The sequence below is a fragment of the Salvelinus sp. IW2-2015 genome, linkage group LG16 (assembly GCF_002910315.2).
Source record: "Salvelinus sp. IW2-2015 linkage group LG16, ASM291031v2, whole genome shotgun sequence".
Classification (NCBI taxonomy): domain Eukaryota; kingdom Metazoa; phylum Chordata; class Actinopteri; order Salmoniformes; family Salmonidae; genus Salvelinus; species Salvelinus sp. IW2-2015.
In genome coordinates this window covers 39,616,294-39,633,419 of record NC_036856.1, presented here as the reverse complement: position 1 = coordinate 39,633,419, position 17,126 = coordinate 39,616,294, and the positions used below count along the sequence as shown (strand labels likewise).

The window sequence follows — 17,126 nt, the reverse complement described above, 5'->3', positions numbered from 1 at the left end:
GGTGACCAGTGAGCTGAGATAAGGCGGAGCTTTACCTAGCAAAGACTTATAGATGACCTGGAGCCAGTGGGTTTGGTGACGAATATGAAGCGAGGGCCAGCCAACGAGAGCATACAGGTCGCAGTGGTGGGTAGTATATGGGGCTTTGGTGACAAAACGGATGGCACTGTGATAGACTGCATCCAATTTGCTGAGTGTTGGAGGCTATTTTGTAAATGACATCGCTGAAGTCAAGGATCAGCAGGATAGTCAGTTTTACGAGGGTATGTTAGGCAGCATGAGTGAAGGATGCTTTGTTGCGAAGTAGGAAGCCGATTCTAGATTACATTTTGGATTGGAGATGCTTAATGTGAGCCTGGAAGAAGAGTTTACAGTCTAACCAGACACCTAGGTATTTGTAGTTGTCTACATATTCTAAGTCAGAACCGTCCAGAGTAGTGATGCTGGATGGGCAGGCAGGTGCGGGCAGCGATCAGTTGAAGAGCATGCATTTAGTTTTACTTGCATTTAAGAGCAGTTGGAGGCCACTGAAGGAGAGTTGTATGGCATTGAAGCTCGTCTGGAGGTTAGTTAACACAGTGTCCAAAGAAGGGCCAGAAGTATACAGAATGGTGTCGTCTGCACAGAGGTGGATCAGAGAATCAACAGCGAAAAGAGTCGGCCTGAGAATTGAGCCCTGTGGCACCCCCATAGAGACTGCCAAAGGTCCGGACAACAGGCCCTCCGATTTGACACACTGTCTGAGAAGTAGTTGGTGAACCAGGCGAGGCAGTCATTTGAGAAACCAAGGCTGTTGAGTCTGCCAATAAGAATGTGGTGATTGACAGAGTCGAAAGCCTTGGCCAGGTCGATGAATAAAGCTGCACAGTATTGTCTCTTATCGATGGCGGTTATGATATTGTTTAGGACCTTGAGCGTGGCTAAGTTGCACCCATGACCAGCTCTGAAACCGGATTGCATACTGGAGAAGGTACGGTGGGATTCTAAATGGTCGGTAATCTGTTTGTTGACTTGGCTTTCGAAGACCTCAGAAAGCAGGGTAGGATAGATATAGGTCTGCAGCAGTTTCGGTCTAGAGTGTCTCCCCCTTTGAAGAGGGGAATGACCGCAGCTGCTTTCCAATCTTTGGGGATCTCAGACGATACGAAAGAGAGGTTGAACAGGATAGTAATAGGGGTTCCAGATTGTCTAGCCCGGCTGATTTGTAGAGGTCCAGATTTTGCAGCTCTTTCAGAACATCAGCTATCTGGATTTGGGTTAAGGAGAAATGGGGGCGGCTTGTGCAAGTTGCTGTGGGGGGTGCAGGGCTGTTGACTGGGGTAGGGGTATACAGGTGGAAAGTATGGCCTGCCGTAGAAAAATGCTTATTGAAATTCTCAATTACCGTGGCTTTATCGGTGGTTACAATGTTTCCTAGCCTCAGTGCAGTGGGCAGCTGGGAGGAGGTGCTCTTATTCTCCATGGACTTTACAGTGTCCCAGAACTTTTGGGAGTTTGTGCTACAGGATGCAAATCTCTTTTTGAAAAAGCTAACCTTTGCTTTCCTAACTGCCTGTGTATATTGGTTCCTAACTTCCCTGAAAAGTTGCATATCGCGGGGGCTATTCGATGCTAATGCAGTACGCCACAGGATGTCTTTATGCTGGTCAAGGGCAGTCAGGTCTGGAGTGAACCAAGGGCTATATCTGTTCCTGGTTCAAAATGTTTTGAATGGGGCATGCTTATTTAAGATGGTGAGGAAAGCACTTTTAAAGAATAACCAGGCATCCTCTACTGACGGGATGATATCCTTCCAGGATACCCGGGCCAGGTCGATTAGGAAGGCTGCTCGCTGAAGTGTTTTAGGGAGCCTTTGACCGTGATGAGGGGTGGTTGTTTGACTGCAGATCCATTACGGACGCAGGCAATGAGGCAGTGATAGCTGAGATCCTGGTTGAAGACAGCAGAGGTGTAATTGGAGGGCAGGTTGGTTAGAATGATATCTTTGAGGGTGCAGTGTTTACGGATTTGGGGTTTTACCTGGTAGGTTCATTGATAATTTGTGTGAGATTGAGGGCATCTAGCTTAGATTGTAGGACGGCCGTGGTGTTAAGCATGTCCCAGTTTAGGTCACCTAACAGTACGAGCTCTGAAGATAGATGGGGGGCAATTCACATATAGTGTCCAAGGCACAGCCGGGGGCAGAAGGTGGTCTAAAGCAAGCGGCAACGGTGAGAGACTTGTTTCTCCGTGCTTCTACACCTGCATTGCTTGCTATTTGGGGTTTTAGGCTGGGTTTCTGTACAGCACTTTGAGATATCAGCTGATGTAAGAAGGGCTATATAAATACATTTGATTTGATTTGATTTGATTTATGGAAAGGTGGATTTTTAGTAGAAGCTCAAATAGTAGAAGCTCAAATTGTTTGGGCACAGACCTGGATAGCATGACAGAACTCTGCAGTAGATTGCAACTCTGCCCCCTTTGGCAGTTCTATCTTGTCGGAAAATGTTATAGTTAGGGATGGAAATTTCAGGGGTTTTGGTGGCCTTCCTAAGCCAGGATTCAGACACGGCTAGGACATCCGGGTTGGCAGAGTGTGCTAAAGCAGTGAATAAAACAAACTTAGGGAGGAGGCTTCTAATGTTAACATGCATGAAACCAAGGCTTTTACGATTACAGAAGTCAACAAATAGAGCGCCTGGGGAATGGGAGTGGAGCTAGGCACTGCAGGGCCTGGATTAGCCTCTACATCACCAGAGGAACAGAGGAGGAGTAGGATAAGGGTACGGCTAAAGGCTATAAGAACTGGTCGTCTAGTACGTTCGGAACAGAGAGTAAAAGGAGCAGGTTTCTGGGAGCGGACGAATAGATTCAAGGCATAATGTACAGACAAGGGTATGGTAGGATGTGAATACAGTGGAGGTAAACCTAGGCATTGAGTGACGATGAGAGAAGTATTGTCTCTAGAGACACCATTTAAACCAGGTGAGGTCACTGCATGTGTCACTACAGTGAAATAAGACAATAATCACTAACCAAAACAGCAATGGACAAAGCATACTGACATTAGGGAGAGGCATGTGTAGCCGAGTGAGCATGTTGTTTAATCAGCTTCTTGATATGCCACCCTTGTCAGGTGGATGGATTATCTTCGCAAAGGAGAAATGCTCACTAACAGGGATGTAAACCAATTTGTGCACAACATTTGAGAGAAATAAGCTTTTTGTGCATATGGAACATTTCTGGGATCTTTTATTTCAGCTCATGAAACATGGGATCAACACTTTACCTGTTGTGTTTATATTTTTGTTCAGTACAATTTATTTAGAAAACGGATGACGTGCACAGGCAGACAGACAGGCAGGCAGGCAGGCAGGCAGACAGAGCAGCAACTCACCCCAGACATTGAGGTTATAGTTCTTCTCAGTCTTGCCAGCGATATTGGTTGCCTCACAGGTGTATCTGCCGGAGTCCTGCACCTGAGCACTGTCAATCTGCCAATCACATTCACAGAGAGTAAGATACAAGAGGTACGATAGGCCTGTCAACCTGCCAGTCAAAATCAATAATCAATGAGAGGCAGAGAGGTGTGTAGAGAGTAGGGTTAGATATAAATAGATATTTCACTTTTGTTCATTATTTATTTCACTTGCTTTGGCAAAGTAAACATATGTTTCCCATGGCAATAACGCCTTTGAATTGAGAGAGACAGAGACACAGAGAGACACAGAGAGAGAGAGAGAGAGAGAGAGAGAGAGACGGAGAGAAGAGAGAGAGAGAGAGAGCGAGAGAGAGAGAGAGAGAGAGAGAGAGAGAGAGAGAGAGAGAGAGAGAGAGAGAGAGAGAGAGAGAGAGAGAGAGAGAGAGAGAGAGAGAGAGAGAGAGGAGAGAGAGAGCCAGAGAGCGAGCAGAGAAGCGCGAGGCCGTCGAGAGTGGAGAGAGAGAGAGCGAGAGCGTGAGAAAGAGAGCGACAGAGAAAGCGAGAGAGCGTGAGAGAAAGAGAGGGAAGGATAGAAATCGGACCGTACCTTCAGCACACTCCCATCCTCCGACACGGTCAGTCCTGGCTTCCTGAAGAGCGGGCGGCCATCTTTGCGCCAGGACAGAGTGGGAGGAGGTATCGCGTCACTCTGGCAACGCAGCTCTACCAAGCGACCCAGCATTACAGTGGCATTCACCTCCTCACCCATGATGTTGGGTGGCACTGTAACACATAAATACACAGAAGCAGTGTCAGCGACAATAAATAGTCACACTTAAAAGTTTACACGTCAAAATAATTTCACATTGGGAATCCGGTGAACCCATTTTCACCCCTGGAGAAAATGGTCCCAAAAATATACCTCAATAAAGTTGAAGAAATTGACTTGTTGACTCTTACCCACACCTAAGACTGTAAGCACCAAACAATGCCATTCCACAGCTCTGACAAGTCTGGTGCCAGTCCTATATGGTACCACTACATCCTGGGCTAGATCAGCTTAACAATGAGCTGCTGTCAGATAAAGTCAGATAACGAACTGAGCCAGGCTGAGTCACTTCAACAGGCTTTCACCATCTGTTAAAGCTTCAGAGGATCTGGTTAGAACAGTTCCAAGACAGTTCTTGAACTTTGGTTGTCACTGTTTGTCAAGAGCTGACTATGTTTCCCACGATGTAGCTGGCACTGGGCTGTTATCGGACCCAGACACTGACCTCATGGAGAGAGAGAGAAAGAGAGAAAGAGAGAGAAAGGGAAAGAGAGAGAAAGAGAGAAAGAGAGAAAAAGAAGGAGAGAGAGAGAAAGAGAGAGAGAAAGAAGGAGAGAGAGAGAGAGAGAGAAAGAAGGAGAGAGAGAGAGAAAGAGAGAGAGAAAGAGAAAGAGAGAAAGCGAGAAATAAAGAGAGTGAGAGAAAGAGAGAAAGAGAGAGAGAAAGAGAGAAAAAGAAAGAGAGAGAGAGAGAAAGAAAGAGAGAGAGAGAGAGAGTCGGAGAGAGTCAGAGAGAGAGAGACAGAGAGAGACAGAGAGAGAAAGAGTGAGAGAGAGAGAGAGAGAGACAGAGGGAGAGATAGAGAGAGGTCTCAGAATGAAAACAAAATAAATGTCTGTTCTCCTCCCTTATAATGGCCCTGTCTCTGACCTCAACACGGAATCACTCTGTCTAATAATACCTCCATTCTGAGGGGAAATTTCTCTGTAATCCCACTTTGAAGCCAATCAAAAACCTCTGCTTCAGCCTAATCCTAAAATATGTCCTCAATATGATCGATTTCTCAACTACAACGTTTCAAATCTGGACTGACTAAAAGCCAATTTCCTCAAATGTGTATTTCTCTGGACAGACACAACACACGTGTCATGTGAAAGGTTTAGACAGGCTAGCTGGCAGGATTATTTGGCCAGACACAGGAAGTTGTTCTAGAGTGGTAGCAATTACCACAACAAATCTGTCTTCATTTCTCTGGATGCCATCCTTTGATCTTTTTAAAGAAACAGAAGACATATGGGCACAGGCACGCACAAATATCCAAACACACACACCTGGACATACTCAAACTCAAACACACACACACTCAAACTAACACACAACATACTCAAAACTCACACACACACACACACACACACACACACACACACACACACACACACACACACACACACACACACACACACACACAGACACACACCGGAACAGAGACACACAACACACACACCACACACACACACACACACACACACACACACACACACACACAACACACACAACACACACCACACACCACACACACAGAGACAATCTGTCTGAAACTCTTCATAACACTACAATCACTTCTGTCAAATTCTTTTTAAATTGAGAAAAATGATTAAAATGTATTACTTTCAAAACTAATTGGCTGTCAACATCAACTCTCTAAGCAAAAACGACAAGGTTGATTGAAATGCCAAACTGGAACACAAACCATACCTCCTTCCCAGGAGTATGGCCATGTCAAAGCTTCTTTGAACAGTCAATCAAATGTTGCCATGTATATCCTATATGTTATGTTTACTGGACTTTACTGGACTCGCTTTCTCTGCTGCCTGCGACTGGAACGAATTGCAAAAATCTCTGAAGTTGGAGACTTTTATCTCCCTCAACAACTTTAAACATCTGCTATCTGAGCAGCTAACCGATCGCTGCAGCTGTACATAGTCCATCCGTATATAGCCCACCCAATTTACCTACCTCACCCCCATACTGCTTTTATTTATTTTACTTTTCTGCTCTTTTGCACACCAGTATCTCTACTTGCACATGATCATCTGATGATTTATCACTTCAGTTGTTAATCTGCTAAATTGTAATTATTCGATTTATTGCCTACCTCCTCATGCCTTTTGCACACATTGTATATAGATTCTCTTTTTTTCTACCATGTTATTGACTTGTTTATTGTTTACTCCATGTGTAACTCTGTGTTGTTGTCTGTTCACACTGCTATGCTTTATCTTGGCCAGGTCGCAGTTGCAAATGAGAACTTGTTCTCAACTAGCCTACCTGGTTAAATAAAGGTGAAATAAAAAAATAAAAAAAATAAAATTCCACAAATTAGCTCACAGATGAGGTACTCAGCATTCCATACATTTTAATATATATTTGTATAAGTATGTCATACAGTATATTTCTTCCACACCAAAACAAAAGGTCCTCCGATGTGATTTAATCATTGGCATGGACTCAGAAAAACCAATTTCGCTGTTTCTCCATGAACAATTGGGATTTTGAGAGTGAAAAACACAAAAATATCGAAAACCAGGAAAAATAAAACTGAGAAAACATAATTTGAGAAAATATAAAACATAACTTGGAGAAAGAATTACGGATTATATATGGCCCACCTTAGAATTGTTTATGAACCGTTATTTTACCAGGTGTATTGACAGAAAACATAGTGCCCTACTTTCTCTTGTACAGTAACGACCTGGAAAGAGTTACAAGAGCGAGGAGAAGAATGTTCATATTTGAAAGTTTGAAAAATATTAGTAGCTCATGACATGTTTCATTTTTTAAAAGTAGCTCTCACGCTAGAAAAGGTTGAAGACTCCTGTCATGCAGTAGAGCTGGTACAATAACAGACAACATAATACCTATAAGAATAACTAAGTTCTTATAGAGAGTACTGGGTTAAATAAGATGTCTCTGGTGACTAAAATGTGTTTTCATGCACTGGATTCATAATACACAACTGGAGTGATAGTACACAGCTGGAGTGATAGTACACAACTGGAGTGATAGTACACAACTGGAGTGATAGTACACAACTGGAGTGATAGTACACAACTGGAGTGATAGTACACAACTGGAGTGATAGTACACATCTGGAGTGATAATACACAACTGGAAGCAGTATCTGAAGGTGATCATGGAGATGTGTTTTGGTCAGAGGGAGGTTGGACTCACCGTACACCCTCAGGTCGTATTCTCTCTGCTGCTCTCCTCCTGCGTTGACGGCCACACAGGTGTACTTCCCTGTATCACTGACCTGGGCACTGCTGAGAGACAGCACTGTACCACCGGACAACACCTACAGAGGGGGAGAGACACACACACAAACACACACAGGTCAGAAACACACACACACACACACAAATTAACAGTTGCGCAGACAGACACATATGCGCACACATACACACACACAAACGTTGAGGAGCTGGGCGGTTACCTGTATGCCATCGGAGACACTGGCAACAGGGCTGCCATCTTTGAGCCAGGTGAGACTTGGCAGAGGAACGCCGGTGGCCTCACACTCCAGCCTGGCAGGGTCGTTCACCACCACCGTCACCATGGCACTGCGGCTGGAGATGGCAGGGGGCACTGCCAGGCGTGTAGAGGAGCATTACACACACAGACAGACACACAGGCTGCATCTCAAATGGCATTATATTCCCTATATAGTACACTACTTTAGACCAGAGCTCTATGGGCTAAAGTAGTGTACTAAAGTAGTGCACTATATAGGGAATAGGGTGCCATTTAAGTCTCACACGTCTGATACACTCCTAGGGACCAATCCTAACTTCAGATCTGTGCACGTTACTCATGTCCATCATGCACTGGTGTCAATGTGAGACTTGTGAGAAAAAGTCGACTAATGCGGTGATCTCATGTTAAGATTCCCCTAGAAAAGAAGCTGTAGTCATGGCCTTATCTGATGACATCACCCTGTCTGGTGATCCACATTGTTTATCATCCTCATCATCATCATCATCATCATCATCATCATCATCAAATCCTGTGTTCACATGAAAGAGGCAGATAAATGGGTCTGTTTCTCCCACAAAGCAGAATAATGCCGTAGGACTTCATAAGGATTTAATAGGATTTTAATGTGTTTTAATCCTTCAGTGTATAATGTTCACTGAGCGGTGCTATACTGGGACGTTTTGACATCCCCCGTCTCAAAAGCCCTTTGATTCGAGACAGCAACATGTTATTGGCTGACTGGTCCAAAGGCATCTCTATTTGTCTGTCAGTGTGTAACTAATTACCTGCATCTGTCAGGTGGGCACTGACCCAACCTGATCCTCCATTCATCCATTCCTTTACACATCTGACCAACACAATGTGGTCGTGCTGCTGTCGTAGTAGTTTATGTGGACGCGGTCAATCGTTCACTCACCGTACACCTGCAGCCTGTGAGAGAGCTCTGAGGTTCCGGCCACGTTGACTGCTATACACCGGTACAGCCCGGCGTCGGACAGCTGGGTACGGTCGATCTCCAGCAGCTGACCGCGCTTCAGGATGGTCACCCCGGCTGCGCTGGTTAGAGGTCGACCGTCCTTGTACCAGGTAATGGCTGACCGCATCGACACAGATAAGAAAAGACAGGTAAAGACTGTGTCCAGATGCTCATAAAATGTATCCTATTTCTTCATTCTTTAAGTTAAGCTTATCTGGCTTCTCTCAGCGTGAAAGAAATATGATGGATAGATACTGTATGGAATTTCCAGTCTAGTAATATTAAAGACCTATTCAGTTCTTCTCAGATACGAGATGAAAAGGAAGGATGAAAGTAAGTCCACTGTTTTCACAGTATTTAGACACAGCTAGCCTCTATCAGTTGTTCTCCATCCAGTTTTCTTTACAGCCATACAGTATTGAATAAAGTATAACATATTGCCATAAAGTACTGAATAAAGTATAAAATATTGCCATAATGTATTGAATCTAAAAGCTTTATTGGTTCTCAACAGGCTGCTCTTATTGATCCATAAACTAGACTACAGATCACCATGCCAACATAGCCAGTCTGCCAAGGGGGCATAGATACAGGTGAAATAAATTCTCTGTAGTAAAATGTCTTCCTTATAAGCTTGCAATTGCTTAAAACAGCTTGCTCGTGAAAATATTCCTGTGATATTAGATCTTTAGAGAAACACCTGCTGTTTTGAAAATAAAAAAACCTGAATATGCACATTGGTATGTGGTTTTATATTGTAGTAAGTAATATAACTTAGTAGAAGTCAAGGGTTAGGGCTGGAGAGATCTTACCAGGAACTGGACTCCCTGTGGCCTTGCACTCCAGCTGGATGGGGTAGCCTGCTATGATGGTCTCATTGAAGGTCTCTCCAGAAGAAGGGACGCTTGGAGGCTCTGTAGAATGGCACAATATGGTTTAGTAGCTGACACAGCAGACACAGAGAGAGTGTGGGAGAGGGAGACAGAAGAGTGAAAGAGAGAGGGAGAGAGTGAACAAGAAAGTGATGAGCGAGAGAGACACTGAGCAAGAGGAATAGGAAGAGGTGAAGAAGGATGGAAAAGGAGAGGTAGACAGACAGGAAGAGAAACCTAGTGAGAGTTTGGGGAGTTTTGGGTCTGCTGTTACCATGGACACTGAGACGGATGTGTTGCTGGGTCTCTCCTGCTGCGTTCGTTGCCACACATGTATATCTCCCAGCATCCTCTATTCTGGCCTCCGTGACATGCAGTGTCCTACCGGCCGACTCCAGCTATGGAAACACGGAAACATACACATGAACTACATCTGACCAACTGGAAGAATAACAATAACCGGCTAGAGTATACTGTAACTGGGACTTAGAATAACAATAACGTCTAGAGTATTACTGTAACTGGGACTTAGAATAACAATAAGGTCTAGAGTATTACTGTAACTGGGACTTAGAATAACAATAACGTCTAGAGTATTACTGTAACTGGGACTTAGAATAACAATAACGTCTAGAGTATTACTGTAACTGGGACTTAGAATAACAATAAGGTCTAGAGTATTACTGTAACTGGGACTTAGAATAACATAACATCCAGAGTATTACAGTAACTGGGACTTAGAATAACAATAACGGTCTAGAGTATTACTGTAACTGGGACTTAGAATAACAATAACATCCAGAGTATTACTGTAACTGGGACTTAGAATAACAATAACGTCTAGAGTATTACTGTAACTGGGACTTAGAATAACAATAACTCTAGAGTATTACTGTAACTGGGACTTAGAATAACAATAAGGTCTAGAGTATTACTGTAACTGGGACTTAGAATAACAATAACGTCTAGAGTATTACTGTAACTGGGACTTAGATAACAATAAGGTCTAGAGTATTACTGTAACTGGGACTTAGAATAACAATAACGTCTAGAGTATTACTGTACTGGACTTAGATAACAATACCGTCTAGAGTATTACTGTAACTGGGACTTAGAATAACAATAACATCCAGAGTATTACTGTAACTGGGACTTAGAATAACAATAACGGCTAGAGTATTACTGTAACTGGACTTAAATAACAATAACATCCAGAGTATTACTGTAACTGGGACTTAGAATAACAATAACGTCTAGAGTATTACTGTAACTGGGACTTAAAATAACAATACCGTCTAGAGTATTACTGTAACTGGGACTTAGAATAACAATAACGGCTAGAGTATTACTGTAACTGGACTTAGAATAACAATAACATCTAGAGTATTACTGTAACTGGGACTTAGAATAACAATAACATCTAGAGTTTACTGTAACTGGGACTTAGAATAACAATAACGTCTAGAGTAATTACTGTAACTGGGACTTAGAATAACAATACCATCTAGAGTATTACTGTAACTGGACTTAAAATAACAATAACGGCTAGAGTATTACTGTAACTGGGACTTAGCAATAACAATAACATCCAGAGTATTACTGTAAACTGGGACTTAGAATAACAATAACGTCTAGAGTATTACTGTAACTGGGACTTAAATAACAATAACGTCTTAGAGTATTACTGTAACTGGGACTTAGAATAACAATAACGGCTAGAGTATTACTGTAACTGGGACTTAGAATAACAATAACATCTAGAGTATTACTGTAACTGGGATTAGAATAACAAATAACATCTAGAGTATTACTGTAACTGGGACTTAGAATAACAATAACGTCTAGAGTATTACTGTAACTGGGACTTAGAATAACAATAACATCTAGAGTATTACTGTAACTGGGACTTAGAATAACAATAACGGCTAGAGTATTACTGTAACTGGGACTTAGATAACAATACCGTCTAGAGTATTACTGTAACTGGACTGTATAATACAATAACGTCTAGAGTATTACTGTAACTGGGACTTAGAAAACAATAACATCCAGAGTATTACTGTAACTGGGACTTAGAATAACAATAACATCTAGAGTATTACTGTAACTGGGACTTAGAATAACAATAACGTCTAGAAGTATACTGTAACTGGACTTAGAATACCAATAAGTCTAGAGTATTAATGTAACTGGACTTAGAATAACAATAACTTCTAGAGTATTACTGTAACTGGACTTAGAATAACATAAGGTCTAGAGTATTACTGAACTGGGACTTAGATAACAATAACGTCTAGAGTATTACTGTAACTGGGACTTAGAATAACAATAAGGTCTAGAGTATTACTGTAACTGGGACTTAGAATAACAATAACGTCTAGAGTATTACTGTAACTGGGACTTAGAAAAACAATACCGTCTAGAGTATTACTGTAACTGGGACTTAGAATAACAATAACATCCAGAGTATTACTGTAACTGGGACTTAGAATAACAATACCGTCTAGAGTAATACTGTAACTGGGACTTAGAATAAACAATAACATCCAGAGTATTACTGTAACTGGGACTTAGATAACAATAACGGCTAGAGTATTACTGTAACTGGGACTAGAATAACAATAACATCCAGAGTATTACTGTAACTGGGACTTAGAATAACAATAACGTCTAGAGTATTACTGTAACTGGGACTTAAAATAACAATACGTCTAGAGTATTACTGTAACTGGACTTAGAATAACAATAACGGCTAGAGTATTACTGTAAACTGGGACTTAGAATAACAATAACATCTAGAGTATTACTGTAACTGGGACTTAGATAACAATAACATGTAGAGTATTACTGTAACTGGACTTAGAATAACAATAACGTCTAGAGTATTACTGTAACTGGGACTTAGAATAACAATACCTCTAGAGTATTACTGTAACTGGGACTTAGAATAACAATAACATCCAGAGTATTACTGTAACTGGGACTTAGAATAACAATAACATCTAGAGTATTACTGTAACTGGGACTTAGAATAACAATAACGTCTAGAGTAGTACTGTAACTGGGACTTAGAAATACCAATAATGTCTAGAGTATTAATGTAACTGGGACTTAGAATAACAATAACTTCTAGGTATTACGTAACTGGGACTTAGAATAACAATAAGGTCTAGAGTATTACTGTAACTGGGACTTAGAATAACAATAACGTCTAGAGTATTACTGTAACTGGGACTTAGATAAACAATAAGTCTAGAGTATTACTGTAACTGGGACTTAGAATAACAATAACGTCTAGAGTATTACTGTAACTGGACTTAGATAAACAATACCGTCTAGAGTATTACTGTAACTGGGACTTAGAAAACATAACATCCAGAGTATTACGTAACTGGGACTTAGAATAACAATACCGTCTAGAGTATTACTGTAACTGGGACTTAGAATAACAATAACATCCAGAGTATTACTGTAACTGGGACTTTAGAATAACAATAACGGCTAGAGTATTACTGTAACTGGACTTAGAATAACAATAATCCAGAGTATTACTGTAACTGGGACTTAGAATAACAATAACGTCTAGAGTATTACTGTAACTGGGACTTAAATAACAATACCGTCTAGAGTATTACTGTAACTGGGACTAGAATAACAATAACGGCTAGAGTATTACTGTAACTGGGACTTAGAATAACAATAACATCTAGAGTATTACTGTAACTGGGACTTTAGAATAACATAACATGTAGAGTATTACTGTAACTGGGACTTAGATAACAATAACGTCTAGAGTATTACTGTAACTGGGACTTAGAATAACAATACCATCAGAGTATTACTGTAACTTGGACTTAGAATAACAATAACGGCTAGAGTATTACTGTAACTGGGACTTAGAATAACAATAACATCCAGAGTATTACTGTAACTGGGACTTAGGATAACAATAACGTCTAGAGTATTACGTAACTGGGACTTAAATAACAATAACGTCTCTAGAGTATTACTGTAACTGGGACTTAGAATAACAATAACGGCTAGAGTATTACTGTAACTGGACTTAGAATAACAATAACATCTAGAGTATTACTGTAACTGGGACTTAGAATAACAATAACATCTAGAAGTATTTACTGTAACTGGGACTCTAGAATAACACAATACCATCTAGAGTATTACTGTAACTGACTTAGAATAACAATAACGGCTAGATATTACTGTAACTGGGACTTAGAAATAACAATAACATCCAGAGTATTACTGTAACTGGGACTTAGAATACAATAACTCTAGAGTATTACTGTAACGGGACTTAAAATAAACAATAACGTCTAGCTTATTACTGTAACTGGGATTAGAATAACAATAACGTCTAGAAGTATTACTGTAACTGGGACTTAGAAACAATAACATCTAGGAAGTATTACTGTAACTGGAGACTTAGAAATAACAATAACATCTAGAGCCAGGGGTGTCAACTATACGGCCCCTGCGGGCCGGAACCAGCCCCGCAAGGAGGTTCGATCAGGCCCGCAGGATAATTTGAAAGTGGAAAAAAAATGCATAAAGACATGGGAATTAATATTTTTTAATTCGCTGCAATTCATGGATTTATCCGCTATGGGCGCACTCTTTCCATCAAGAGTAGAAGACAAGCTGCATCATGGACAGACTGAAAACAGCAGACGGTATCAATGCGCCATCTGCTGCTTGTTACGACGTTGTTAATACCTTGGTCTCTACCCTCCTCCGCACACCCTCATTAGCCAAAATGTCATTATCCAAACGGAGAAAAGTAAGATAAGGAGTGTAGAATTTTCAAAGAAAAATGGACCACGTCCTATTTATTTACAGAAGATGCACGGAAAACCTTCGTGCTTGGTGTGTTTGCAACAAGTTTCGGTATGAAGGAATATAATATTCGACCGCACTACGAGACTCATCACAGCGGAAAAAATGACGCTTGCAAGGACAACTAGAAGAGATAAGATTAACGAATTGCTGGCGGGTCTGAGGAAACAGCAGTCAACTTTCATCCAGAGCCGAGAAGTCAGTGAAGCAGCGGTAAAAGCCAGCTACCTAATTGCTAGCGAAATAGAGCATTAGCATCGAAGCCGGTATTCCGACGGTGACTTTGTTTAAACGATGCATGATGAAGGCGGCTTGAACTGTATGTCCCGAGAAGCGACAAGCTTTATTGCACATAAAAAAGTAAATTGCACATTTGTCTAAGGAAATATGAGGTGTTTCATGAAATGTTTTGAAAAGGATAGTTCATTAATTTCAATATTTTCCTAATGTTCTTGTGCTTCTTTACACCAAAACAAAGGAAAGACATGATATTTTGGTTATTTATAGCAGAGTATGTTATAATTTTAATGGTCCGGCCCACTTGACATCTCCCTAGGCCGTATGTGGCCACGATGCGAAATGAGTTTGACACCCCCTGATCTAGAGTATTACTGTAACTGGGACTTAGAATAAACAATACGTCTAGAGTATTACTGTAACTGGGACTTAGAATAACAATAACATCTAGAGTATTACTGTAACTGGACTTAGAATAACAATAACGTCTAGAGTATTACTGTAACTGGGACTTAGAATAACAATACCGTCTAGAGTATTACTGTAACTGGACTTAGAATAACAATAACGTCTAGAGTATTACTGTAACTGGGACTTAGATAACAATAACATCCAGAGTATTACTGTAACTGGGACTTAGAATAACAATAACATCTAGAGTATTACTGTAACTGGGACTTAGAATAACAATAACGTCTAGAGTAGTACTGTAACTGGGACTTAGAATAACAATAATGTCTAGAGTATTACTGTAACTGGGACTTAGAATAACAATGACATCTATAGTATCCTGTAACTGGGACTTAGAATAACAATAACATCTAGAGTATTACTGTAACTGGGACTTAGAATAACAATAACATCCAGAGTATTACTGTAACTGGGACTTAGAAGAACAATAAAGGCTAGAGTATTACTGTAACTGGACTTAGAATAACAATAACATCCAGAGTATTACTGTAAACTGGGACTTAGAATAACAATAACGTCTAGAGTATTACTGTAACTGGGACTTAAATAACAATAACGTCTAGAGTATTACTGTAACTGGGACTTAGATATAACAATGACATCTAGAGTATTACTGTAACTGGGACTTAGAATAACAATAACTCTAGAGTATTACTGTAACTGAGACTTAGAATAACAATAACGTCTAGAGTATTACTGTAACTGGGAACTTAGAATTATAATAAACCTGAACAAGAGGGAGCTAGAACTTATATCAGAGATGGCCAAATGGGAGGTAGAATATAGAGCATGCCCTGTACTTCAGGGCTCCTGGGCGGTGTCCACAGGGCGGGCCATCTTTGAGCCAGTGATGCTGGGCGAGAGGGGTGCCACTGGGAACACACTGGAGGGCTTGATGGTTGTGGGAGGACCACGACCTCTCAGGAGGACCCGGTGGAGCGGATGGATGGAGACTGAGTGAAAGAGAGGGAGATGGAAAAGAGAAGAGGGGATAGTCGAAATGACGAGCAGAGAGGAAAGGGAGAGAAAAGAGTGGAAGAAAGAAAACATAGAGAGTGATCACAGACAAATGGAGAGGATATTGGGGAGGCAAAGAGAAAAACAGATCCACATAGAAAAAAACAGAATTATAGGAAAATTACCAGAATTATAGGAAAAAAACAGAATTATAGGAAAATACCAGAAATATAGTAAAAAATACCAGAATTATGTAAAATACATACCCAAAATTCAACATTATCAAAGAGCATGAATTTGCATGAAAAAACAAACATTTTCAGCCCAGGTCTTCCATTTAGAGCAAAAGATAAACAAACATCACACCATGAAATGAACAAATAGCAACATACCAGCAATCTACACACAATACCCCATCTGACAAAGCGGAAAACATGTTTTTAGAAATGTTTGCAAATTATTAAAAATAAAAAACAGAACTAACTTATTTACATAAGTATTCAGAACCTTTGCTATGAGACTTTAAATTGAGCTCAGGTCCACCCTGTTTCCATTGTCATCCTTGAATGTGTCTACCAACTTGATTGGAGTCCACCTGTGGTAAATTCAATTGATTGGACATGATTTGGAAAGGCACACACCTGTCTATATAAAGGTCCCACAGTTGACAGCGCATGTCAGAGCAAAAACCAAGCCATGAGGTCGAAGGAATTGTCCGTAGAGCTCCAGGACTTGTGTGTCGAGCCACAGATCTGGGGAAGGGTACCAAAAAAATGCCTGCAGCATTGAAGGTCCCCAAGAACGCAGTGGCCACCATCACTCTTAAATGGAAGAAGTTTGGAAGACTCTTCCTAGTGCTGGACGCTCAGCAAAATTTAGCAATCATGGTAGAAGGGTCTTGGTCAGGAAGGTGATCAAGAACCCGTTGGTCTCTCTGACAGAACTCTGGAGTTCCTCTGTGGAGATGGGAGAACCTTCCAGAAGGACAACCATCTCTGCAGCACTCCACCAATCAGGCCTTTATGGTAGAGTGACCAGACAGAAGCCACCCCT

The 17,126-nt window shown here is 41.0% G+C and overlaps 1 protein-coding gene across 1 annotated transcript in view; it reads right to left on the bottom strand.

Annotated features, from left to right (window-relative positions):
* hmcn1 (hemicentin 1) overlaps positions 1–17,126 on the bottom strand; it is a 277,402-nt gene that overhangs the window by 72,383 nt on the left and 187,893 nt on the right. The window contains 9 exon segments of the mRNA XM_070447449.1: positions 3,380–3,476; positions 4,011–4,186; positions 7,404–7,527; positions 7,666–7,817; positions 8,623–8,799; positions 9,495–9,596; positions 9,829–9,946; positions 15,910–16,011; positions 16,013–16,069. Coding sequence (XP_070303550.1) covers positions 3,380–3,476; positions 4,011–4,186; positions 7,404–7,527; positions 7,666–7,817; positions 8,623–8,799; positions 9,495–9,596; positions 9,829–9,946; positions 15,910–16,011; positions 16,013–16,069 — 1,105 coding nt within the window.